Source organism: Triticum urartu, chromosome 6, assembly GCF_003073215.2.
Source record: "Triticum urartu cultivar G1812 chromosome 6, Tu2.1, whole genome shotgun sequence".
Classification (NCBI taxonomy): domain Eukaryota; kingdom Viridiplantae; phylum Streptophyta; class Magnoliopsida; order Poales; family Poaceae; genus Triticum; species Triticum urartu.
In genome coordinates this window covers 136,831,780-136,858,485 of record NC_053027.1, presented here as the reverse complement: position 1 = coordinate 136,858,485, position 26,706 = coordinate 136,831,780, and the positions used below count along the sequence as shown (strand labels likewise).

Here is a 26,706-nt window from a genome sequence, read left to right as displayed (position 1 = left end):
CTGTGAGAAGTGCACTCTCTCCCGAGAACCATAATCAAATAACTCCTCTTCCTCTTCATCATCTTCCCCCAATATCTCGACATCATTGTTCTTATCCTTCTTCTCTTCCTCGGTAATCACACCCCCTTTATCTTTTTGTTCCGCCATCTTCTCATTTTGCAGGTGGTTTTCAAGAGCACCCACTTGTCTTATCTTCCTTTGTGCAGTACATATAACATTCACAGCTATTTGATTGCCCTGTTCCACACTCCTAACCTCACTGTCCTCTACTGCAAAGGTACCTGAAGAATCTTGCACTTTTTTATCCTAAGCTCTTTGAGTACTTGGTCCCCTTGTTGGAAATATGCCCTAGAGGCAATAATATTGTATTATTATATTTCCATATTCATAGCTAAGAGTTTATATTTCATGCTAGAACTGCTATGATCCTGGAATATGCGATTCAGTGGAAAATTCATATGCATGTGTGAAATGATAAACGAAACAATAGGTTCCCGGTCTCGCCTCTAAGACCAGCTCATGTGTTGTTGGTGATCATGTTTTCTGGATCTTAGGATGTCGTTAAGTGTAACAATAGTCCTAAAACAACATTGAGGGTATGACGTTAGAAGAACGATCATATTGAATCGACCCAATACTTGTCTGTTATACTATGTGATCACATCGTCTGAAATCATCTGATATAACACGGATTGTTAGCATGTGTTTTAGTTCCTTGGACCATGAGAGTTTCTCGGTCACTTCCTACCAGACGGTGGGCTTTGGGGTTGCTCAAACGTCATATGTAACAAGGTGATCATAGCGACAACTTTCAAGCTCACCGGAAAGTTTGACAAGTGACCGGACAGCTCGAGAGTGGGATTTGCTTCTCCGACGATGGAGAGATATTCTTAGGGCCCTCTCTATGAGAAGGCATCCATCATCGTCTGGCCAGACACAGATGACTACGTCACGGGGATGCCAGAACACGTCAACGAGAAAGAAGAACAAAACCGATAACGGGAGCAACGGTATAGTGAGCATGGTGATGACTCAAGAGGATACCGATGCACACCGGGTTTTGTAAAGTATTGCAAAGAAAAAGGAACATCACATGATAATCAAAGGCTCAAACGAATATCATTCGTGTAATCATAGGGACCAATATGGATGTCCACGGTTCCGCTATCAGTCATTGCGAAGGGGTTTCGTTCACATCTATGGTTACCGAACCTATGGGGTCACAAGCTTAAGATAATCGTGATATGCTGAGTGTTAGTAGGACGAGAGTGATGAGAATATATTTGTGGAACTGTTTCATTAATATCTGGAATAGTTCCGAGAGGTTCCAGAAGCGTTTCGGGGTCATCGGAAGGGTTTCGGTGAATATCGGGTAATACCGGGTATTACCGATTAATATATATAAATGAAAAATGTTTTCGAGGATGTTAAATTATATATATAATGCTTTGAAAATGTTTAGAACAAATATATATTTAATTTAATATCAATGGGCCTAATAAGGCCAAGAGGTGGAATGAAACTTGGGCCGCAAGGGCCCAAGGGGGAAGGCGCCCCCCTTTCCTTGTGGGGGGCGAATAGGAATAGGAGAGGAGTCCTACTCCTCCTCCCCTTAGTTGGGCGCTGATACGTCTCCAACGTATCTATAATTTTTTATTGTTCCATGCTATTATATTATCTGTTTTGGATGTTTTATATGCATTAATATGCTATTTTATATTATTTTTGGGACTAACCTGTTAACCTAGAGCCCAATGTCGGTTTCTGTTTTTTCCTTGTTTTTGAGCTTCGCAGAAAAGGAATACTAAAGGAGTCCAAACGGAATAAAACTTCACGATGATTTTTCTTGGACCAGAAGACACCCAGGGGACTTGGAGTGAAAGTCAGAAGAGCCACGAGGCGACGGCAAGGGTGGAGGGCACGCCCCCTACCTTGTGGGCCCCTCGGTGACTCCCTGACCTAGATCTTCGTCCTATATATTCACATACATTCCAAAACCCTCAGAAGCATCCACAAAGACACTTTTCCACCGTCGCAACCTTCTATTCCCGTGAGACCTATCTTGGGGCCTTTTCCGACATCCTAGCGGAAGGGGATTCGATCACAGAGGGCATCTACATCAACTCTATTGCCCTTCCGATGTAGCGTGAGTAGTTTACCACAGACCTACGGGTCCATAGCTAGTAGCTAGATGGCTTCTTCTCTCTCTTTGATTCTCAATACCATGTTCTCCTCGATATTCTTGGAGATCTATCCAATGTAATCTTCTTTTGCGGTTTGTTTGTCGAGATCTGATGAATTGTGGATTTATGGTCAACTTATCTATGAATATTATTTGAATCTTCTCTGAATTCTTATATGCATGATTTGATATCTTTGTATTTCTCTTCAAATTATCGGTTTGGTTTGGCCAACTAGATTGGTTTTTCTTACAATGGAAGAGGTGCTTAGCTTTGGGTTCAATCTTGCGTGATTTCACCCAGTGACAAAGTAGGGGTAGCGAGACACGTATTGAATTGTTGCCATCGAGGATAAAAAAGATGGGGTTTTCATCATATTGCTTGAGTTTATTCCTCTACATCATGTCATCTTACCTAAGGCGTTACTTCGTTCTTTATGAACTTAATACTCTAGATGCATGCTGGATAACGATTGATGTGTGGAGTAATAGTAGTAGATGCAGGGAGGACATCATCATAACTTCTGTGGAGTAATAGTAGTAGATGCATGCTGGACTGTTACCCCAAAGGTCTACTTGACACGGGCGTGATGCCTATATTGCATAATCATTGTCTTGGATATCATCATAACTTTGCGTTTTTCTATCAATTGCTCGACAGTAATTTGTTCACCCACCGTATTATTTGCCTTCAAGAGAGAAGCCTCTAGTGAAACATATGGCCCCTGGGTCTATTTTCCATCATATTAGTTTCCAATCTACTATTTTGCAATCTTTTATTTTCAGATCTATAAACCAAAAAACCAAAAAAAATTGTTTAGTTTTATGTATCTCTATCAGATCTCACCTTTGCAAGTGACCGTGAAGGGATTGACAACCCCTTTATCGCGTTGGGTGTAAGTGTTTGATTGTTTGTGCAGGTGCATCTATTGGGGACTTGCACGTTTATCCTACTGGATTGATACCTTGGTTCTTAACTGAGGGAAATACTTATCTCTACTGTGCTGCATCACCCTTTCCTCTTCAAGGGAAAAATCAACGCAGGCTCAAAGAAGTAGCAGGCGCCCCAAGGAGGGTTTCCCTCCCTCCCCCCTCTAACCTATATATAGTGGAGGTTTGGTGCCCAATTGAACAAGACAAGTTTTGGAGCCTCCTCTAATTGATCTAGTTCTAGTTCTTGTTGGTCCTAGTTGACTAATTAGAGCTAGCCCTAGCCACCTCTAATCCTCATAATTAGAAGCCATGTGTGGTTCTAATCTCCTCTCTCTAATTCTCCGGGGACGATTAGCTCTGGACGGCAAAGCGTTGTCGGATAGTGAAGACTGTATGCTTGCAACCAAGTAGAGAGGCCGTGCTTTCGGTCTTCAATTTGAGGGATCGTTCGAGGGCGATTCGTGGGATCATCATCATCATTCGAGGGACTTCAAGTACGATCTACACTAACTCGTCTACTTCCGCTGCACTTCGGAGTCGGTAACGATCATTGATCACAACCCGTTATGCATCTTCATATTGTTCTTGGGTGATCATAGGTGCGAAAATTTTGTTTTCTACTACGTTTCCCAACACCCATGTCCATCAGCCTTCTTTTTTTTCATTCCCTTCCCTCTCATCTCTTCCTTTCTGAGAGAAATCCTCAAGTCCACTTTTAGCATTGCCTCCTTCTTCTCCAGGCTCACGTAGATTCCCTGCCTCCACCACACTTTGAATAGATATCACTACTCCGTACAGATGGGGTTTAATGTAGTACTCCAGAGCCAGAGGGAATGGTCTAAGAGTTCTAACATCCACCAAGAACCTAACAATCCCCTTGTCATTCAATAACTACATATTAACATTATCCACAGCACCTATCATGGCCCCAATCTCACAAATCCCTTTGAAGTGTCTCATCTCTTTTGGGATTCCTCTTGCAATTGCCCAAACAGACCACATTCTACCCACGGGTATCTCATCTGACACAACTCTGGTAACTTTAATGTAAGAATTGGTCCCTTTTAGTTTGAACTCATCCACTCCTATTGGCATCTCCAACTTCTCATTATTGGGAAATTGTACCAAGAACTCGTTGTCCTTTGGGGTAACAGTCCACTCTCTCCCACAAGGAAACTGAAATGTCAAACCCATTTGAAGATTTTCAGCAGACTGCCCAGTGATCAGTTGAATCCTAAGTGTCGAGACTTCTCCCTCTTCCTTGGTATTGCTCGCATTCTGAGCTATAAAAGAATACCAAGTCCCCACACAATGCATTGGCGGATGTGGTTGATACAGCCACACGCAAGAGAGACATGAGACAGGATCAAGGCGAGGAAAGAGAGAAAAACGGAGGCAAGATATTTTTAGCGATCTGTTTTGCTCATCGCATCACGTCTCACGTGCGGCCGATCGGGGAGCCAGAGAGCTTTGTACTAGCATTTAGGTAAAGGAGAGCCAAAATCAGGCACGTGCGCTTTGTACCATTTTTAGGTAAACATAAACGTTCACAAGGTTTGGCATACAGAAGGTAGCTTTACTGAAGTCAGTACCAATTTAATGCACATTATGCAAGTTCATGATTCGACCACACAAACATTACCACTCAAAAGAAAGCCCAGAGTTCTCTCCACAGGACTCACTAGTTCACTAGAACAAAATCCTAGAGGAAATGAGGGAACCTAGACGAAACGATATACACATCAATCGTATCCAAAAGGAAATTTGTTTACTAGCGATCTTCCCAACTGCAAGAACATTCTAGACATGCTGCACCATTTGTACAGGTGTGTAGCCGACGGAGTTCCTGACCTTTGTTAGGCTACTAAAATGGTCTTTAGTTCAGGTCGGCTTCAGACCCCCAGCTTACGAGTAAGCGAGGACGAAGCGTCTCATTAGTGTTGGCTTCAACCTCCCGAGTATTTAGTCAGGTAAAAGCTAGCTAGCGTAGTTAGAAGAAATCAGCATTCAAATTTATCCAAGCATCTATATGCACCAGAACTGGAATTTTGGCAGCTGATGATTTCTGCCACTTGGGAGAGACGTTCAGTGTCACACCGGTGGAGGAGCTGCTCCTTCGTCACCTGTACATTGAGACACCGAGATGATATTGAGAAGGGGAAAAATGGATGTTTCAACAAAACGGCCAGAAAGGAAACAAAATGTAGCTTCTACATAGTTACTAGATCACAGGTTCAGACAGGATAATGGTTGAGGATACAACAAGTATTTTCACACATAAAAAAATACAGCAGCTATTTTTCAAAACTGAGACACCATGGGTACCTTGCTTCTTCTTTTTTGGCCAACACTTCAGGATCAAATTCTTCAATGGGGTCTGGGGAACTGGAATGAACTTTCCAACAAGAGCCAACGGCCAGCTACATGAACACAGAAATAGTATACAAGCAAGCAAGCCACAGTCAAAAGTCTGATATGTTCATTCAAACTGCTACATTAGCAAATTAATAACTGAAACGCAATTTTGATAAATAAAATATTTTCAAAAGCATTACTCATCTGTACAACACAAGTAGGTTCATAACGGGGACAGGGATCTCACCTGATAAAAGCAATAGCAAGAGAAACAAGCCAGAGCTGCCAACTGAGTCTCACTGTTGATGTAAATTTCCCAAGGAACTCAATAATTATCACCTGAGAATAAATTATGGACAAAAGTGAAATTCTAGATAGTCAAAGGTTGTCTGTTTCCGCTCATACATTTGTGTTTTCTCTCATTTTACCTGCAGCACGACGGTTACGCTCACAACGGCCAAAAAGAGGTGGTTTCTTGAAACTCCTTCAAATATGTTCAGCTCTTCTGGTTTCCGTGCATTGAACTCGTTAAACACCTATTGGGAAAAATGAAAAAGTAGAGCTTTGTCAAGCAGCAAGATGGTATATGCATATGCTGAATGGAAGGGATTAGGAGAAAGATGAGACCATAGACAGGGATTACACATTTCAAAAAGACTTGCTTATAGAGTTTGAACAGTAACAAACTTGAACAAATAGGGAGAAGGCAATCTGAACAAAATGAACTTATCCCTATATTACTTGATGCTAATCAAAATCCAATCTTACTAAACTCTTTCTAAGCCAGCTGTGGGAGCTACTGAGGCGTGTGTAACTGTACCGTATAATAAAGAAACATGCTACTGTAAAGCTGTGGGTGATGCGCATAGTGGCCCAGAGAGAAAAGTAGTATATTCAGACTCAACCATAAGGCTGGAAACATGCTTCCGAATAAAGTAAAAGTGCTTAAACAAGGCAGGAAGTTACCTGACACAGGACAAATGTGTTGAATATAAATGAATTTTTCAATTTACTGGAGTGTTCGAGGGTATCTTGAGTCAAATGCAGAAGATCTCGGCCCCTAAAGTTAAGCGTCAAAAGAACAGCCACTTGATAGACAGCCTGTGCTTGCACAAGAGTTAAGACCTTAGTAACTGACTCAAAAATATGCCGGTAAAATAATTAGTTGACAGTTAACATCTGAAAAGACCAATACCTGAATGAACAAGTTTCTCCACATAATATTAGTCACAAGAGGTTCTCTGCATGATATGCAGACTAATGTTAGAATTGTTTTAAGTGTACACACAACACTAATGCCAATCAAGAATTATATGAAATATTGTTACAGGATGTTTTTGCATGCTTAAAGTCGATTTGGAATCATTGAGTATAAGTAACACTTTTTCTTGGTTCTCACCAGCAAACATATTTCGAATGACACAGTATCAAGAAGGTTTACACAGTATAAATAACAGATTAGGATAAGGCTTAATTAATCAACTAAGATTAAATAGCAATAAACTATGAAGAAGCCCTTGCGGCAATAAACATAAGCATACCCCCAAAAAAAACACAATCACCAAATTATTTCTCTTTGTCGAAGTCCCTGGACTCATGTCTCTTTTGCGGTATATTATTAGCAACCACAAAATTCAAATACACTTATATGATGGTACCATTTTTACCTATATATTATTGGAGTAATTGTTGGCCAAACTTTCCAGTTTTTCAAATCTGTGGGCCCTCATAAATACATTGTTGGAGTAATTCTTAGGAACCACAAAATTCTATAAATACTACTAGATATGCTTATATGATGATACCATTTTTGCATCACTAATCCTATATATTATGGGAGTAATTGTTGGCCAAACTTCCCTGTTCTTCAAATCTGTGGGACCCTAATAAAAAGATAAAGGGTGTACTCAAAAACCTTGATTTGAGGAAGAGAACTATGACTATGAGATTCAAAGTTGCGCTTAGGATAGGTTGATGATTTAAATATTTATAAAAGACTGAAAGTTAGCACAGCAAGAAATACAGATAGAAGCTTAATGCACATACGTTAGATAACAGTTTCAAAAGGAAAAGGACTAACCTCCGTCCAACAGGTGTCCTTTTCATAAGCTGGTCCGTTGGTGGTTCAGTAGCCAATGCAAGTGCGCCGAGTGTGTCCATTATGAGATTAACCCAGAGAAGCTGTCTCAACAGTAGAACAAGTAAACATCTGGCTGTAGCAAATCTATACAAGTTTAATACGTACTTAAGTTGATAATTCATGTCTATTCATTCAGAGTTTCCTTACGGAACATGACAAGATTATTTTCATAGTTGATCTTCAACAATTTATGACACAAATATGATGATTTTCACAAGATGTTACTCTCAGCAGAAAATACTCATCCTGACAGATATCCCATCACTGGTGCATACTCTTTCGATAAACTACTATGGAATTTTCCCATCAGATGTAAATTTTGATTTCCATGTGAAACTGTCGCTTAGTTGATATGGTTAATTTTGTGCATTCAACAAGCAGGATTTAGTCCAGAATAGTAGCAAAAAGGAGTAATTAGACTAACACTGCTCTAATGCGGTCTCTAATTAACTATATTAGCTGGCACAATGATTCAATAGACTCTTAAGTGGTGGAAGAAGCGCATGGCATATAGATCCAATTAACTATGAATATTCAGACACGGCTAGCATTGAAACTATCAATATGGAAAATGATTTTAATCTGGCAACAATTCTAAGAAACGTAAATAAGAATGTTGTGACAAACCTGAACAGCATTTAGAGGAACATTGCCCGAGGAAATAGCAGCAACCACATTGATTATAAGAGCCGCAACATTTACAGTAAGCTGGAATTGAATGAACTTTTGGATATTTGCATAAACAGAACGACCCCAGCGGACCACCTAGAACATTAAATGTGAACAGACTTAATGACACTAATCAACTGTGGATGAGAAGATCATTAAGTTACAAACAGGCCTAACCTTCACGACTGAAGCAAAATTATCATCCAGAATAATTATGTCTGAGCTCTCTTTAGCTACTTCTGTTCCTTGAATGCCCATAGAAAGACCAATATCTGCCTGAATAGGAGGGATGAGAGACTGAAATTAGAAACACTAGCATCAACTATTCAACTCAATACATTTATAATCCTTCTTTGTATACATTCAAAAATAAACAGCCAATGTCCTTTTACCCATTCAAAATACAAACTCATGCATGTACCTCATGCAATGCAGGGGCATCGTTTGTCCCATCTCCAGTAACAGCCACAACATGGCCATTCTTCTTCAGTGCCTTTACAAGAAGAAGCTTATCATTCGGAGAGGATCTTCCCATCACCTGCAATGCGATTTTGAGAATCAGGCTAACCAGCAATGATGATGTTAACAGCAGGAGCAAGTATTGCACAAGATAACATATGGACTCAAACGGGAGGAGGAATATCTACCCTATCACATGAAATAGAGCACCAGAAATGCCGTGACAAAATTAGCTACCAAGCTCAAAGTGTAATCATGATATTTCCCGTATCTATAGGTTAGTGGAAGACAAATTCAGCTGTTCATTATTTTTCGTATTTGTACAAAGGTAAAAGTTAAGCATGCGACTATCACTGAACATAGATATAATGATATATATACTACACAAAGTGGCATAAGAGACCTTTTTTGTGCCTTGATAACTGAGAAAGGGAAATTATATGTCAAACCAGACAAGTAATCATCACCAATTACAAGAACCGAATAAGGCAGACAACAGTACAATACTGTGCTCCCTATATCTTGCATGGAATTTCCATGTTTAGAAGGTTCTATATATATATATATATATATATATATTCCCAGCTTCTTTCCCTATATTCCTAAAGCAAAGAGTTATTTGACTAGAATTTGCAAGCCAGCCATTTTAGCTGCATTCAAAATTTCAAATACTTGTAAAGCAAGTATCAGATGGGAAGGTAGAAGCATTATACAGAACAGCAGATAACATAAAGAGCGATTGATCCTCATAAAATGTACATGATTTCAAATATATCAGCCTGGGTTTATGGTCAATCTTGCCAAACCAAATACGTTACAAGACAAGATGCATGACAATAACCTTCTAGAGCATAAGTCAACCCAAAATACTCTCATTAGGTTAGCTCGGTAAACTTAGGACACATTTAATATTTTGGCAAGCACAAACGAGTTATGGTCTTACAGATATCTTGTCGGCAACCGCCTCTCTTTCGGCGTCACTGTATGCACGGAAAACTTTTCCCTCTATTATAACTGGTGCAGAAGCCTGGGGGTCAGTGAGTATTCCACACTCAAGTGCTATTGCTCTAGCTGTCTGCAGATTATCTCCAGTTACCATCCGTACCTATCCATTCAAAAACTGCAGAAGTTAGCTTATAGTGATGACAAGAACTCCAATAATGCACTCCTACTATGCCAACATTTAACGGTGTCAATATAGTTGACAAATTTAAAGGTAGCAATGATAATTACATGCAGCGGTAATATATAAATTACACAGGACATACAAATACAGTCATCGGAGGCAAATATAACTTGTACTGTTTCTAACAGTTCTTAGTGTCCCTCGGCAACACATGAATTAGAAACACAAACCTTAACACCAGAATTGGTGCACAGCTCAACAGCATCTCTCACTCCAGGACGGCAAGGATCCTGCAAAAGAACATGGATGACTCAGCTACAAACCAAAAGGCTATCAAAAGTTATGACAAAAATAGAGGTAAGGAAGCGCATCCTTATATGCAATATTGTAATTCAGGATTTGCATGTCTTGTCCATGTACCTTCATCCCCACAATTCCAATAAGAGTCAGGTCATTATCAGGCAACTCCCAATTAATTCTTTGTTCCTCATATGGAATGTCCTTCGGATCAAGATTTCTATAAGCAAAAGCAACACAACGAAGACTTTGCTCCGCCATATCTTCTATGTATTTCCTGAAGTGATTAGCCTGAAAGACCAGATTGAGACAGGGAATTATGAAATTAAATCCGAAAAAGGTGTGTAAGTCATTTACCTTATCAGGTGTCATTTCATGAGTTGAGCCGTCTACATCAAGCCAATTTGTACATAACGCGAGAACTATTTCCGCAGCTCCTTTCCAATGCACATGAACATTTGAATCTCTCTGAATAAACACATGACTGAGTTCAGTATATGGTTGAGGTATGTAGAGGTATGTACTGCACAACAGTAAACAACACTTGGCAATCATGCAAAAGAATGGCACTCTAGCTAAACCAAATTAACAACACAATCATAACAAATTCAACACAATGATGAACACGTGACAGACTGTTATTAATTGAAGTCTCCCAAGCATCAGATGAAGTATATGTATGCCACAAACCAAGTTAAATTAGACCATGAAGACCGCAGGAGCCACTTTCGTGACTTGCAAGGCATAGCAGAATATTAGCACATAACAGAACTTCTAAATTATTCTTGGATATATGTTAGAATTAAAGATATGTGTTGAGCAAAGAATTTTGCGAGTCTGGTGGTCATTATTTTGTTCTGCTGTCCCAAAATCATAGCAATAGGTTAAGGACCGACAGAGAATAGGCAAGGAGGATGGCTTAGAAAAGGCAAATGATCTGAAGATATGAATGACACCATGCATCCTAGATTGACATGGTGAACTACTGAACTCAACTGATATATCAGATATGTATAGAAAAAAAAAGGAAATTTGGACGTCAAGCACTCCTAAATAAATCATTTAAGCCCATAATCATCTTTAAGCCCCATGGAGCAATATAAGGGTCAAGCCCTAAGACCAGTTCCTCTTTATCAAAGTACTCCCTCCGTCCCATAATATAGTACATCTTTGCAAACCAGGCGCTAGACACATCTAGTGAAAACTCGTTTTTGGGCAAATATGATCATTCAATGAAAAATGTGCTATAACAAAGTAGTAATAAACTACTCCCTCCGTCCCAAAATAAGTGTCTCAACTCTAGTACAACTTTGTACTGAAGTTAGTACAAAGTTGAGACACTTATTTTGGGATGGAGTAGTATTTTAGAATATTATAGATACAGCTGAAAGTGAAATAAGAAATTACCCCAATCACTGCAACGCCTCCGCGTTTTTTTTCTGAGTTGAATGGAGAAACATGAATGATAGCGGATTTTGATCTCTCCAAGGCAAATTTCATATGAAGCTAAAAAGGCAGCAACTGGATAAGCAAGAATATAGCCACCCAAAGCAGAAGAAAGTTTTAATGCTCAGGAAATCTTACCTCAAGACCCCAAGAAAGAATTGCCTTTTCAGTTGGTGAGCCTGTTACCTCGACAGTGCTACCATCCTGATGAGTCAAGAATCAGGGCGATGTAGGACAGGATACCAATTACATCAAATGAAAAATGGACAACTGTAACTAGCAGTATTGATAGAAGGGGGCCTTTTTTGGCCAAAGAATAGCAGGGACCCTAAAGAAACGGCATTGTAATGATGACAGTATTGACTGTTAACGGCTAATACTCATTGCCAAAAGCAGAAGATACCCCGTATTTTATGAAATACTCCCTCTGTTCCTAAACATAAGTCTTTCTAGAGATTCCAATGCGGACTACATACGGAACAAAATGAGTGAAGCTACACTCTAAAATATGTCTATATACATCCGTGTGGAGTCCTTATTGAAACCTATAAAAAGACTTATATTTAGGAACGGAGGGAGTATGTGTCATTTTGGCATAGGCACAGCCTCCACTGCAACATCTATGAAAATGCATTTAGTGTTCGATTAAGGCTGTTCTCTTCTGGGAATAACATAGAAGAACGTCTCAGAGAATAATCCCAACCTGAAATTCTAACACTACTTCAACAGCCAAATTCAGAGCGCCAAAATGTGTTTAAGAAAAATATTACAAAGATGATAGTGACCAGCATTCATTTTATCATGTATGTTGTTTAAGTGCAGCAGTAAAAAGTGTCAAGTGGTTGATACTCATTGCCAAAAGCAGAAAATGCCCCGTATTTTATGAAATAGATGACATTTCAGCATAGACACAGACTCCTCTACACATACAAAAAAAGTGCATTTAATGTGCAATTAAGGTTGATCTCTTTTGAGAATAGCAGAGAGGAACGTCTCGGAAAATAATCCCAACCTCGAAATCCTAGTACTACTTCAATAGACAAACTTATAGCAGGAAAATAGGTTTTCAGAAAAATACAAAGATGATTGCGACCAGCGTCCGTGTTATCAGTATGCGGTTTAAATGCAGCAGTAAAAGGCATTGAGTAGTGGATACATGTGGCATCACCTCTGGCTCAAACACACTGCCTGAAGTATTCTGTGCAATTGCTTCAAGTACAAGAGAGGTCACTGTAGGTGACAACTTCTCAATAGTAGCCTGAGGTTGCAGCTCTATCGCCCCAACTATTGATCGCACCACAGTCATCTTAAGCAACAAAAAGTCACACATAGTTAAATGGTCATATAAAGGATAGTATAGAATGAAGTGAAGATCCATTATGATGCTAAAAATAACTAACCTGATTGAGCGTTAATGTACCAGTCTTGTCACTACAAATTGTTGTAGCAGAACCCATCGTTTCACAAGCTGAAAGCCTCCTCACCTGAAATTGACATGTAGATTTATGTGATGACAGACAGAATACAAAATAAACAGATAGCAAAAATATGTACCAGAGCTTTATCTGCCATCATTTTCCGCATTGAATAAGCCAGGCTGAAAAAAATATAGGTCAGAAAACTAAAATTCAAAATGATGAAGGAAAATTTTCGCTTATATTGACTCACGTTAGTGTCACAGCCAGCGGTAGTCCCTCAGGTACAGCAACGACGACAATAGTCACCTAAATTGCATTTAGCAATGTAAGAATTAGAAAAGAAAAAGATGCTTCAGGTACACCAAATATTAAATCATTACATACCGCGACAGTTAGTATCTTTATTACTCCAAATATTGTAGATTTCACACCTGTGTGCCCCTTAACAAACTGAACAGTACCATCTGGGTTTGTAGTATGTCCTGTAAAATATCTGTGAGTAAGGGAAAAAACTATTAGTATGTTCTGTAAGATACACGGAAACAAAAAAAAAGTTCCTAAGCATGTCCTAAAAGCTGAAAATATCTGGGAGCAAAGGAAAAGTTCAAGTATGTACATATATTATGGATACAAAAGCAACAGATCACTGCCCTTATGAACATAGGATAGGCATAAGAGTTACAGGTTTATACGTTTGTGACTTTATTTCCCTTGTACGAACCATACATCATGCTGAAGGTACAATGTTCAAATAATGGGGTAATTACATGAACGAGTCTTACCTTGCAAAGAGAACTACAAGGACCATTGCTGCAACAACAAGCCCCACAATGCCTATGAATGTTGCTACTCCATTCAACCGCACCTTAAACAGAAAAGAGAAGGCCGTGAATAAACCATATCAGAACTCACATTGCACACAGATTGTTCAAAAAAATTCCATTCAGACCATCAGCAAAAGGATAAACAGAAAAAAAAAACCTGCAACGGAGTCTCTTCATTATTATCTTCTGAAATGCTGGCCATTAATAGACCCCATTCAGTGTTTAGACCAACCGCAGTTACCTGCATTTGAGTAGCACAATTGCAAGTGGAATCATATCAAATCATTAATATTAACATTAAAAGGTCAATTCCACTCCCCTCTTTGATTAATCTAGCTGGCAGGTAAGGAATACTCAAGTCCAAGGGACGAATAAGTAAATGAGCCCCAATTGCCTCTTTTTGTTCGTAGACATGTGATTCTCAAAACAGAAAGCAAAAAAGAACGAGGAGATAACAAGATATGATCACTCACCAACATGGTACCATAACCATCAGCTACTTTGCATCCTCCCATTAGAAAAGGTGACTTCTGATCCTTCAAAACCTAATCAAGGACCCCATTTACTACTCATTAGCAAATTGATTCTACGTAGGAGTCTAAAAACAAGGGATAACTTACAATTTTGCTTTCGCCGGTCATACTGGATTCATCAATGGCAAGAGAATGGCCACTGATTAAAATGCCATCTGCTGGAACCTAAAAGGTGGTTTTGGTTTTGTTATGATATATTAGAAATGTAAACAACGCAAACATAAGCCACGCAGACCATATTTGTTTGCTGCATCTTACCTGATCACCAATTTTTAAAGCTACTACATCACCGACCACAATATCAAAGATTGACACTTGAATCCTTCTACCACCCCTAATAACCTGGTCACCACACCACAATTACAATGCCATCAGAGGACCAAAAGTAGCAAGTAAATGGTCAAATCTTATGTTAGGTTTAGCTCACAACCTCGACTTGAATGTTTTGTTTCTCCTCATTGAGGTGTTGGAACTGAAGGGACTGTTTGTAATCACTGACAGCTAAGACAATAAGACAAAAAAAAGGAGTCTTTAGAAAGGTACAACTGGATTGTTCAAACTGGACACCCTTTCATGGGCGTAGTGAGCAGAAGGAGAGAAAGTGAAGTTAAAACAAATGAAGTGCATGAGAAAACGATGGAAACATATACTTAAAGCGCATGTTTGATATTAGTTGAGGCACAAAACCAAAATAACATTGCTCTATCTTCCAGGTACAATGTATTATGGACCCAAGCATACTACTGAAGAATAAACCCAAGAAAATAAGGTCTAGTGTTTGTCTTCCAAATTTACAGCAGAATCCCAAGTTAAGAAAAGTTCAAGTTCAAAAACCATTATGTCCATCTTGCTAAAGTACAATAATGATACTATTGTATCCATCTTTAATATCAGAAAATATTGAATTACTTAGGTGTTGGATGTGTGAAAGAAAACAGCATACCAGTAACAAGTATCACAAGAAAGACAGCAAATGCTATACTTGCACCATCATACCATCCTTCCTTGATGCCCTAACGAAATTGTTAAAGTTAGAACCAAAATAAAAACATAATGTTCAAAGGGTTGATCCATAAGGAAATGCTCCAGAACTATAACTCACAAGGGAGAAAATGTACACAACCATTAAGACACTTAGACAAAATATAAAACAAAAGAAATAGGAAAAGGTTAGGTGGACAAGGAGTCCACCTCTGTTGCGATGCCCAATACAAGAGAAATGGCTGCAGCTACAATAAGGATAACCAATGTCAAGTCCTGGCAGGCCTCCCAGAGAAAAACCTGTTGTCACAACACAGAACACAGTGTTGTCACAACACAGAACACAGTAAGAAGGATTAATCACTGGTACTGCAATACCTTTAAAAATTGAAGAAACTTACCCAGAAGCCTTTTCCTTTCTTGCGAGGATATCTGTTAGCCCCAAAAGCATTCGCCCTACATGACAGATCTGCTTCATCACCATGGATCCCCTTCTCTGGGTTTGTTTTCAGTAAATTTGTGAGCCCTTTAACCTAATGGCCAAAGAAGGATACCACATTAACTAATGATCCGGAAGCTGAAAATTCCAGCTAATTTGCATGTAGGAATGGTGCATACCCCTCCATATTCTTGCAGAGCAGAATAGTTATGATCCCTTGTCATCGATGTAAGTTGATCCTCTCCAATTCCAAACCCCCGTGGGAGAATTTCTGCATGCAAGAAACATCAAAGTAATTAAAAAAGAATTAACAGTTTGAACTACTATTAACAAGGTGCAGGATCGTCCTCCACTGAGTACACGATTATTTCTTGACACAATCCTCACAGGGCAAAATAACAGAGAACATAATCAAGACGCTGACAGCATCTTATGTGTACAACAACAAAATGAGCCCATGGCAGTTACCTGGTAATTCCGTATCACCATTCTGCTTTTCTCCTGCTTCCTTGAACAGTAGTGCAGCCTGATTGAATTCAAAACTAAAGCATCAAAGAGGAAAAGTGTGATAATAAAACATATATACTGCAGAAACAAAAGCTTGAATGCATACCCGTATGACTTGAGCATGAGCCCTAATCTTCCTCCTTATTTGTTCTTTTTCTTCCTCCTTTTTCAAGTCGAGTGTATATCTGAATCGCCGAGATGCATTGAGCACAAGTGCAGCTTGCTGCAAATAAAACAAACCATAATAGTAATGTGTAGAGTTAATAAACTGATTACAAAAAAGTTATGATTGAATGTGCCGTAGCGCTAGTAAAAGTAATAGTGCAAATTTGGTGTGAGCATACAGCTCCAACATGCCCTAAGAAATATTTAAATGATGCATGAACATATAAAGAATTTTACTTCCAATGCGAGCGCATGTGCATGCAAACATGCATGAACAAAAAAATACGCAATACAACAACAAAGTAGAATTGGAGGAGTAGAATTCAGAGCAATCCATCTTTTCTAATACTATGTCAATCATATGCTTCATCCACAACAAAAGCTCTACACAGGAAAGAACAAATAATGTTAACTTACTGAGCCCTGCTATAGGGGTGGAACTAAATGTAAATCATGGAAGATAACTGCAGCCCACAAAAGAAAACAACTATTACTTTTGGGCTGTTTCAATGCAACTTTTAGTATGCAGTCCAGCCATAATATGTTTCCAGCAATGCTGTAGAATTGCATGACAAGAGTAGGACGTGTGAGGGTTTGGAAGGAGACGGGGAGAATGTGTTTCAGACTCAATAAGGCTTGCGGACATCAGAGGAAAGGAGTCCACACTCCTGCTACAGCACAAGATTAGAATATTCGGCGAGGCAGGAAATAACTTGTTTAGTTTGAGTACGTTCCAGTTAAGAGGCTCGGATACAGATGAAATCGAGTGTTAGGTTTGAGTTTGGATAAGGATACATATCAGAAAGTGGAATCACCATGTTGTGAATTAAGTCTTGCAACTACTTGGAGAAATATATCCTAGACAAAACAGCTCGCCTTAGACGACCAAAATGTGTATATCTTGCTGCTAGCGACGTGACTTAGACGGCCAAGTAGTAAAAGGTTCACTAAGGAGAATTTTCTCTGCCAACTACTCTATCTTCTCTGTCCCAGCATGTATCCAATCTAAACACTCATCTTTGATGTCAACACCCAAGTATGAAGTGTCTACTCCACTTGTTAAATCCATCCAACAGAGTAAACCAATCAACTAAATAAAAAGATTTCCTGCAATAATGATCCCAAATTATTTCTGCTTTCAAGGGCAAGCCAAGAACTAAGCAAGTCCACCATCACTCTCCGCTAAACCTGATCCCTTCATTCTGTCCAACTATCCATGCTTTAATAAATTGTAATGTTACCTCATATTATGTGTACCGCTCAGCACACTCAAATGCATGGCCAAGTAACATAAAATCCTGAGCTCTTATTGCCCCTATGAGATTATTCCAACTCATCAACCAAGAGATGATGGCATGATAACAGACGTAGATGTCCATGGCTAGGTTCAGTGCAATTCATTGTCTCGCTCAAAACTCAGTTGCAGCCAGTGATCATGTATGAGCCCATATCTACCCAAAGAACACCAGACATTTTAAGCTTAAAATAACTAATTCATCTAATCATCTCACCAACCTCTAGGTTGTGGATGCAGCAACCCATTGTGATAGAAAAACATCAAAGCCTCATCAATTTTGGGGGATATGACCATGTCTCTCGCATTTTTCCTAAAGTGAGGTCCACGATTCTTCCTCCAACCATTCTGGAGCTTTTCACACCGCAGTTTTGGGGACTACTCAAGTTGTCTACAAGTGCATAAATAAAATGGAACTAGTTGGTTGCAACGAATAAGTTCGACAACACATGCTCCACCAGACCAGGCACCAACACATTTGGGTGGCAATACCAACCAAAAACAAAGGAGACACTCTAAACCCGTCTAAAAGGGGACAATCTACACGAAACGAAACCGCATTGCGGTGCCAAGCATGGCCGCCAACCAAAGCACACTGCCTGAAACCCCCAGCAAGTCGAGCCCAATGCAGCAAGTTGAGTAAGGAATGGCGACTCACCCTCCACCGGCGTAGCCGCTCGACGGGCGCGCGCTTGGCGGGGATGTCGAAGGGGTCGCCGTCCCCGGGGCCCCGCACGTCGACCCCGAAGACGCCGTCGCAGCCGTCGTCGTCGGGCGGCACCTCGTCGACCCGCCGCACGTAGCGCCCCGGCGACGCCTCGGGCGCCTGCACGCCGACGCCCCCGGCCGGCATCGCGCCGCTTCCTCAGGAGAGATGACACCGCACGAACGCGGCCGCCGCGCCCCCGATCTGCGCGCACATTCAGCAGCAGCACCGCGTCAGTAGAGACCAAAAAACCCGAAAACGGAGCGCAAATCCAATTCCAAGCCCTAAGCCCCCCAAAAAAACCAAGCGAACGTATCCGGCAGTGCGGCCACCACCTCGAGGCGGGCGCCGCCGCACGCCGGAGAGACCCAGACGGCGGCGGAGGCGGAGCGGGCCGTCGTCGCGGCGGCGAGGCGAGGGGGGGGGGTGGGGATGGGGGCTAGCGGATGAGGCGTGCGGCGGAGGAAACGAAGCGAGCGAGTGTGCGGCGGCCGAATTCGGGGGCTTGGCCTGGTTTCGTTTGTCTGCTGCTTCCGCGTTGCTTCCTTCCTCCGTGCCTTTTTCCCGCTTCACGCACTTGGATTTCTTCCGCCTTCTTCCTTCCTTCCTTCCTTCCTTTTCGCTTTCTGTTGCGTGGGCTGAGGGCAACGGATTGATGGGCGGATCCGAACTTCAACAGAAAACGCGTCGTCTATAGCTAAAGTTGAGCGAACAGGATTGTCTCTTGTGATAGGAAAGCCAGCTCTTTGCATCTATCCGGTGTATATGTGCAACACAAAAGGCACATCGTGATACAGTATATTATTGTCTCTTTTTCCATAGCACGGTGTCCATTTCCGACAAGTATTTTCAGACAAAGAAATTATTTAAGAGTTTTTTCATTAAGAAAATACAACTGGTTTGTGCAAGCCCGTAGATCTAATACATCAAGGGAAGTTAAGTCCCACGGGCCTCCAACTCCCAATCCCCACCTCCAACTTGCCCCAAACAAACGCGCTGTAACTCATCTTCTTTCTCCGGATATTTCTCTCGAGCCGCCACCACATCCCGGTCAAATTGGCATCATCGTCGAAGCAGACCTTCCATCTAAACCTCACAACGCATTGTAAGTCGCTTCACATCACGACCCAAACAATACCCAAGTCCGAAGAGGTCCGGTTCCAATGTTGTCACCGCAAATGGCACATCGTTGGTGGCTTCACTCCGCAACTTTGATACGCCTGGCATCGAACGGTGCTCTCCCAACTCCGTATGTTAACATCGGTATGCACCGTCAGGCGGGAACAAACCATCTCACTACCAGACTTGGTGTTGATTGTGCTTTTAGAAAACGAGGCTAATTCCTAACAAATATGTTACTAAGGAATTAGGGCTATCAATATTGAAATTTTTTTCCGATTATGGAAGCAATTAATAAACATATTAAAGTAGGATCATGGATTCAGGGTCGCTCGGGCTAAGAGCAAGTATAATAAGTCCTTTGTGTCAGCAAAATTGTTCACGGAGGAGTGAGGGGTGAAGAGAGTGAAGTGGCATCTCCATCTACAGCCCACGTATAGTATAGCATATGGACCAACAAAAATGATATGCATTTTTTTCGAAAAGGAAAAAAATGATATGCATGTAACTCATTTTCAATCACATGCTTCACATATGCAAGCATTAATGCTTCATAGCCAATTTATTATTCCCTCCGTCTCATAATACAAAAGCGTTTTTGACATTACATTCTGTTTCATAATACAAGAGCGTTTTTAACACTACCCTCCATGTCATAATAAAAGAATGTTTTTAACACTACATTCTTGTATTATGAGACGAAGGGAGTGAGTATTTTATTTTTCATGAAAGTTCTATAGATAACATGGCACATGGACGGCATATTTTCTTAAAAACGACCCATGGACGGCATTTAAGGGGTCTAAAACAACTGCGTCGGGGTGGGTCGGTGGGACTGACTATAGTTTGAGACATGTAGTCGAGTCGCCGTCGACCCGTCGTGGGTGACCTCACGCCCGCACCTGCTCCGAGCTCCGTATGACCGACCCGACTCCGGTGTACCGACTCGCACCGAGACGGCTGCTCCCTTGATCTACTCCCGTCGTGTGCTTTGGTGCGTGCCGTGGGGATCACCATCCCGTGCGTCTCCAGTGGGGTGCCCGGCCGTCACAGGAGTTGCATGGGTTCCCTCAGCGCGCACGTACGGACGCGGTTACCCTCCTTTTTCTCTTCGCCTTGTGCTCATTTTCCAATCTAATTAACCCTCTCGTGTGGAACAAACGTACGAGTACGGCTAAATAAACGTGTACGCAGTTAACCTCACACACGCTAAACGAAAAGCAGATGAAGACCAATCTAATTAACCCTCTCGTGTGGAACAAACGTACGACTACGGCTAAATAAACGTGTACGCAGTTAACCTCACACACGCTAAACGAAAAGCAGATGAAGACCACAGGACACAGAGAGAGCGCTGTCTATGTCGAAAGTCGGTGTTAATTTCTTGGGAGTTTAATCGTCCCGTGACACATGATCCGACAAGACACGCCGGCCGAAAGTTGTTTGGAAGGAGTATATACGTACGATAATTTATGGCCTTGTATGGGAGCCGGTGTGTTTATGGCAATAGGAAAACGGTACGTGTCGGTGATGACGACGCTTGTTTGTTAGTAACCCAGGTCCAGCTCCCGGTCCATCGATATATGCTCGGCCGTTTCCGGTGCGCATCGAACACTCCACTATAAGCAGAAAGCTCACAACATACCAAAAGACCGACCTGAAGGGAGTGTGGCACTCTCCTTTATAAGGAGCTCCTAGCCTCCTTCCATATCCGAGATGGGACTAAAGTCACTGGCGTTGCCCAAGGTCAGGTTCCTGACATTGTTGACGTGAGAGAGGAAAAGAAAATGAAGCCGCGCTACCGGTCGAGAACCCACGCGAAGGGAATCGAACACGCTTGACTGCAAGCCGGATCCGCTCGGCCGACGGCCGGTACGCACGTACCTCGGGCAGCTTCTCCGGCGGAGATCGACGGCGACGGGGCAGGGCGGAGGGAGGGAGACGGCGCCGGCCGGGCTCCGAGGGAAGAAAGGTGGCGCGCGGAATGAGTACCTTGGGTGAATGCAGGCTGGCTGGCTGGCTATTGCTTCCGATGGAGCCTAGCTAGCTAGCTTGTAGGTAGCCAGTTGGTGCAGGGAGCAAGCGCGTCTGACACACAGACACGGGGCAGCATATGTACTCCGTACGTGCGGGCTTGGCCGGGAAGCTGGCCGCACCTTTGCGTCCGGCAGTGAGCAAGGAAGCGAGGCGTTCAGTGTGCTTTTTGGCTTTAGACTTGTGCGGCGCTGGCCGGCTGGGCTCGTCTCCTTTTTATAGACCGTGAGATGTGCATCCGAGGTGCTTCCTCTCTTCTTTTTTTATTCAGGATAATCGGAGGCGCTTATTGGCACGGTAAATCACACTGACACGCCAATCACACGCGCCGTGTGGCGTATGTGCAACAGCAAGTCAAGCAACTAGCTAGGGCTAGCAAGGAGTTCATATCATCAGTCGCGCGTGCGTGCCAATCTGCGTCGGCGGCGACCGGTTTTCCCTGTTTTGCCCGGCATGGATCGAAGCGTCGGCAGGATGACGCGCGCCGATAAGATCATCGTGAGAGAGCGACACGACGTTTCAACACTGGGGACGGTGGCCGATTTGCGTGATCGTGCTTTATTTTTATTTTTGATGAAAACTGAGGCAAACACGATCGCTTTACGGTTGGTTTACGCTACTGGCAATATAGTTTACCTCTGAAACACTGGTGCCGGGGCACAGCCTGAATTGAAGGTACTACTGACACGCAGCCTGAGTTGGAGTCGTTTTGGGCAGGAAATTTCCGCGTTTCTTCGCGCTTGTGGGCGCGGATAAATGCTCATGCCTGCATCACGACTTGGCGACGACGACGAATCAAGCATCACTCATGGGTTGTGTCCGTGTGACGCTGATGCACTACCAGACGGTATGGCATTGAGGAATTGCCATGCAACTGCATGAATCGTCGTCACGGAACCCAAGGAGCGAAAGTAAGGTGGTGTTTGATTCTCTAGTCCTAGGACTTTTTCTAATCCCAACTAAAAAGTCCATAGTCCCTAAAAAGTCCCTCCATATTTGTTTTTAGAGACTAAAAAGTCTCTAGTCCCTTCATAAAGGTTATTAAATGATTATGTTGTCCCTAGTATATAGAAAAATAACAATCAAACAACACCATGGGGTGGCGGGCCAATGAATGTATGAAGGGGCATTGTTGGAAAAGTCTCAAAAAGTCCCAAAAAGACTCCTAGTTTAGTACCTAAAAAGTCCCTCTCGTTTGATAAAAAAGTCTCTAAGAGGGACTTTTTCTAGTCCCTACACAAAAAAGTCCCTGGAAACAAACACCCCCTAAATCTCGCGTAAACCATTGTGAGGCAAGCAGAGACAGAGATTATCATGTATTCAGAGCATTTACAGCCACGTCCGGGCGTGTCCACGAACAGCGCCCGCTGAGAGCAATTCCAACGGGTCGACCCAAACGGACGGCGATTTTGTCCGCTTTTTATCTGTTTGGGTCGGCCAGGCGAAAACGGACGTCCGCTTCCGCATTTGGGTCGGCGCGTGCGCCCAACGCTGACTCGATCCATTTTGACGGCGCTAGAAAAAAACACATGCATATTTAAAAAAACAACATTAATTAAACATTACAACCGGCCATGAAGGCCGGCGAGAGTCCACGCGTCCACATTAACATTTAAGAAAAATAAAAACAACCTAAACTACGAGGGTACGGCAGAGGCACGCAGTGGTGCCAGTGCCACTCCGCTTGGTGCACTGGCATGTTCACGCGCTGTCTCTGCCGGTGCTGGCGGAGGCGGGAGGAGCTCCGATGGGAAAGGGATGGCGGGGGCCTTGCTGCTGCCGGCGCCGGAGAAGAGCGCCATCTCGCTGTGGTGGTGGTGGCTAGGGTTTGCCGATGACTGGGTAGCAGAGCTGGCTAGATGTGGACAGCGAGTTTGGATGAGAACGGCCACGCCGCACGGTCGGCTTAAAAAAGAACGACCACCGTCGCTGACGCGTGGGCCCGTGGTCATAAATTAAGCTGATCGCGTGGGCAGCGGGTCGTTGGACGGCCGCCAGGTGAGGACGCGGCGGACGCCGAGAAGGTGCGCGTGGCGTCCGCACCGACGCATTTGGGGCGCAAATTCGGACCGCAAATGCGTCGGCACAGACGCGAAGCGGACGTGATTTGGGTTTGGGTTGGCGCATTGGGCCGCCACTTTTGTCCGCGCCGACCCAAACGGACGCAGGCGAACGAAATGGGTCGCCCCTTTGGAGTTGCTCTGACCCCTTATTTCTAGTGCCGCATAGTCACAAACCTCAAATACGGATTCTCAAATTCATACAATCCATGCACGTCGATCATATAATACAAATTGTTCGAATTCAACAGTTCAAAACAAAGCAAAGGAAATTATAGTTCAACAGAACCAGACATGCCAAAATGAAATCCATGTCCGAGCGTACGGATGCCTCTCGCTTGCTTGCCGGATCACTAGCCGCTCGCCATCCATGCCACCTGCTCCGAGGCCATGAGGCCATGTTTGCATCCTGCTCCGTCGCAGCTGTCCTCACCGCCTCGTACTCACTACGCTCGTTGATCCCCTTCTTTTTATTCACAAGCCACTTCTTTGCATGCTCATTCAAGAGGGTTTCGTCGGCCAACATGATCTTTGGATCCTCTGCAACCCGTGCGAGTTGTAACCGCTCCTTCTCAAGTTCATTCTCCAAATGTCTTGGCCTTCTCGAGTTCCCATTTGATAGCCGCCCCTTGCTTATCCAACTCAATCTTCTCCCTCTCAATTTCCAGTTTCTCCTTCGCCCTCTTCCAGTCTCATCCATCATGTTCTTTTGCACATCCAACATGAGTTTGTACCTCTCCACTTTCTTGTTCTCCCTTGCCGAAAAAATGCCCGTCCATGTGGAAGACAATTTTGCGGCGTCATGGGAGGCCCTTGCCTTCTCCTACTTGTTTTTCCATGACTTATTGGTTATCCTTTGACACGGCGGCTCTTCCATTCTCGACAACAATGTCGTTCTCTTCATCGTCCAACCCAGTTGATTGGTGGGAGCTCGAGCCACCATTCCTCTTCTTGTCGGCCTTGAGATGGGCCACATGTTGTGTCCACTTTGGCACTCCATTTAATATGATCCAACAGTGTCTAAAAGCATACAGCTTCTTCCCCGTCTCGTGATACAAAGTGGCCGCCATCGCCATCTAGCAAACAACATATGTATGAGCACGAGAATGCAAACACAAGAAGCATATGCAAATGATGACAAGATGAAGCAATTGAGCTTACGTGAGTTGCCACTCCCATTCCACTTTGAGGGTGTTTGGTCACTTGTGAGTAGTAGATGACGTACTTGTTCACTTCCCCTTGAATAATCCCCCATCAATGTCAGAGAGATGCCACATTGTGGTTGGTCATGATATGATGCGGCTCCACATATCCCTTTTGTCTGTGATACTTCTTTCAAATCGCCTCCAATACTTGTTCCCCTTTTCGATGCCGCAAATTGGATCAATTGTTGTGGCCAACCAATTTTTGACCAACAAGATGTCCTCAAAAGTTGAGAATGTGGACCTTTTGCCTTCATCGTATTCCCCTGTCTTTTTCTTCTTGCTCGGATTGGGAATTTTGAGGACATATGTTGATCCAATTTGCCTTCATCGTATTCCCCTATCTTCTAGATGATCATGATCATGTTCAAATTTTGAGGACATACGATGAAGACAGGGGAATACTTCAAATGCGTGCCCCCAAATTTGTACTCCATTTGGGTCAAACCTTCATTGTCATTGATCATGCTCGACATGAACGCCTCCTAGATGATCATGGTTTGCAAGAATTCATCATGTCTGAAATGAACTAGCGGTCTATGCAAAACACTGAACATGCCATATGAAACTTTGATCGGACATGAGCAACAAAAGCATACCTATTCTTATTGTGCCATTCTGTCGAACAGGTCATGGGCAGCCCTGGCGCCGTCGGTGCCCGTGCTCATCCGCGCCCCGAACGAGTTGCGGTGAGTGACATATGTCCACCACCGACATTTGCATGGGCGGAAGGCTCTCCAAAATGGCCCAACCAGCCGTCGGATCCTCGGAAGGGACGCCGATGGACGAGGTAGACGCAGTCTCCGTCGTGGCGGTCGGGGATGGGTTGAACGACATCTAGGACGGCAGATCGGGACTGGTGGTGAGGATGGGAAGCAAGGGTGGCGGACGGCGAGGGCTCAGGCGTGGGAAATGTAGGAGGCGGCGGCAGGAGGAGGAAGAATTTAGTGCATTTTGTGCAATTTTTGGTGAGGTAGGGTTGTCGGGTTCGACGTGGTGGGCGCCCCCATACCCGTCCCATATTTGGGTTGGATATGAGGGGTGCTGGTCAGGCCGAGCGTTTGAGGCCCGTTTAAGCAGCCCATCTAGGTGGGATTTTTGTGACCGGGCCATTCGCCCGGGCGTTTGAGGCGGGGGAGGGCGCCCGGCTGTAGATGCTCTCAGAAGGGGAATTTTAAGCTAGATTGAACATTGGGCCCGTGATCTAAATTAACATGAGTGAACCTACATTTTTTTTAAAAGTCTATATATATATGTGTGTATATAGTCAATATTGGAATCTCTAAGAAGACTTAGGAGCTGTTTGGTTCGGCGAATTGTAACGCAACCTGATAATGATGGTAACAGATTGCGTTAATAGTTGTTTGTTTAGGTAGCTCTGTTATTGGTTATGGTGTAAACAGATCCCACCCAAGTCTCGGTCCGATTACGCCCGAACCTAACCGCAAACAGATCCCTTCCTCGAGTCCGCGAGCCTCCAACCCTTCCCCTCCTCCGCCTCCAACCCTCTACTGGCCTTCGCTGATCTCCTTCTCTGGCCACCCCCGTCGGCGTCGGAGGCGTCGAGGCCGACTACCCCGGTGTCGGTGTCAAAACCGGCGGATCTCGGGTAGGGGGTCCCGAACTGTGCGTCTAGGCCGGATGGTAACAGGAGGCAAGGGACACGAAGTTTTATCCAGGTTCGGGCCCTCTCGATGGAGGTAAAACCCTACGTCCTGCTTGATTAATATTGATGATATGGGTAGTACAAGAGTAGATCTACCACGAGATCGGAGAGGCTAAACCCTAGAAGCTAGCCTATGGTATGATTGTTGTTGTGT

General features: G+C 43.2%; 1 protein-coding gene and 1 long non-coding RNA gene across 3 annotated transcripts; both read right to left on the bottom strand.

Moving 5' to 3' along the window:
• Positions 1-4,667: 4,667 nt before the first annotated feature.
• LOC125517286 (calcium-transporting ATPase 5, plasma membrane-type-like) lies at positions 4,668-21,615 on the bottom strand. 2 transcript variants are annotated; one of them, XM_048682468.1, is made up of 35 exons: positions 21,475-21,615; positions 18,424-18,675; positions 16,413-16,529; positions 16,268-16,325; positions 15,979-16,070; positions 15,762-15,893; positions 15,571-15,660; positions 15,323-15,392; positions 14,810-14,880; positions 14,638-14,721; positions 14,467-14,544; positions 14,320-14,391; positions 14,004-14,087; positions 13,805-13,887; positions 13,407-13,515; positions 13,273-13,328; positions 13,159-13,201; positions 13,005-13,088; positions 12,773-12,910; positions 11,743-11,808; positions 11,566-11,664; positions 10,516-10,626; positions 10,282-10,449; positions 10,092-10,151; positions 9,679-9,840; positions 8,698-8,814; positions 8,454-8,552; positions 8,235-8,372; positions 7,548-7,648; positions 6,663-6,708; positions 6,434-6,568; positions 5,896-6,003; positions 5,715-5,806; positions 5,438-5,532; positions 4,668-5,235 (listed from the first exon to the last, which is right to left on the bottom strand). In XM_048682468.1, the coding sequence occupies exons 2-35, from the start codon at positions 18,616-18,618 to the stop codon at positions 5,204-5,206; spliced, it is 3,285 nt and encodes a 1,094-aa protein (XP_048538425.1). In that variant the 5' UTR covers positions 18,619-18,675; positions 21,475-21,615; the 3' UTR covers positions 4,668-5,203. The 2 variants fall into 2 exon arrangements, with proteins under 2 accessions (XP_048538425.1, XP_048538424.1); XM_048682467.1 differs by lacking the exon at positions 21,475-21,615 and adding an exon at positions 18,807-19,120.
• A 2,254-nt stretch (positions 21,616-23,869) lies between these two features.
• LOC125515823 lies at positions 23,870-26,089 on the bottom strand. The gene is made up of 3 exons (XR_007287137.1): positions 25,486-26,089; positions 24,846-25,371; positions 23,870-24,760 (listed from the first exon to the last, which is right to left on the bottom strand). It is a non-coding gene; the product is annotated as an uncharacterized LOC125515823 (long non-coding RNA).
• Between the last annotated feature and the right edge of the window lie 617 nt (positions 26,090-26,706).

Excerpts from the sequence above, each read along its gene's own strand:
- LOC125517286 (XM_048682468.1), bottom strand. The coding sequence starts at position 18,618 with ATGCCGGCCGGGGGCGTCGGCGTGCAGGCGCCCGAGGCGTCGCCGGGG. Across the intron at positions 14,088-14,319 it reads ATGGTTATGGTACCATGTTG|GTAACTGCGGTTGGTCTAAA; the intron begins GTGAGTGATCAT and ends ACTCAAATGCAG. Across the intron at positions 6,004-6,433 it reads ACACATTTGTCCTGTGTCAG|GTGTTTAACGAGTTCAATGC; the intron begins GTAACTTCCTGC and ends TTTTCCCAATAG.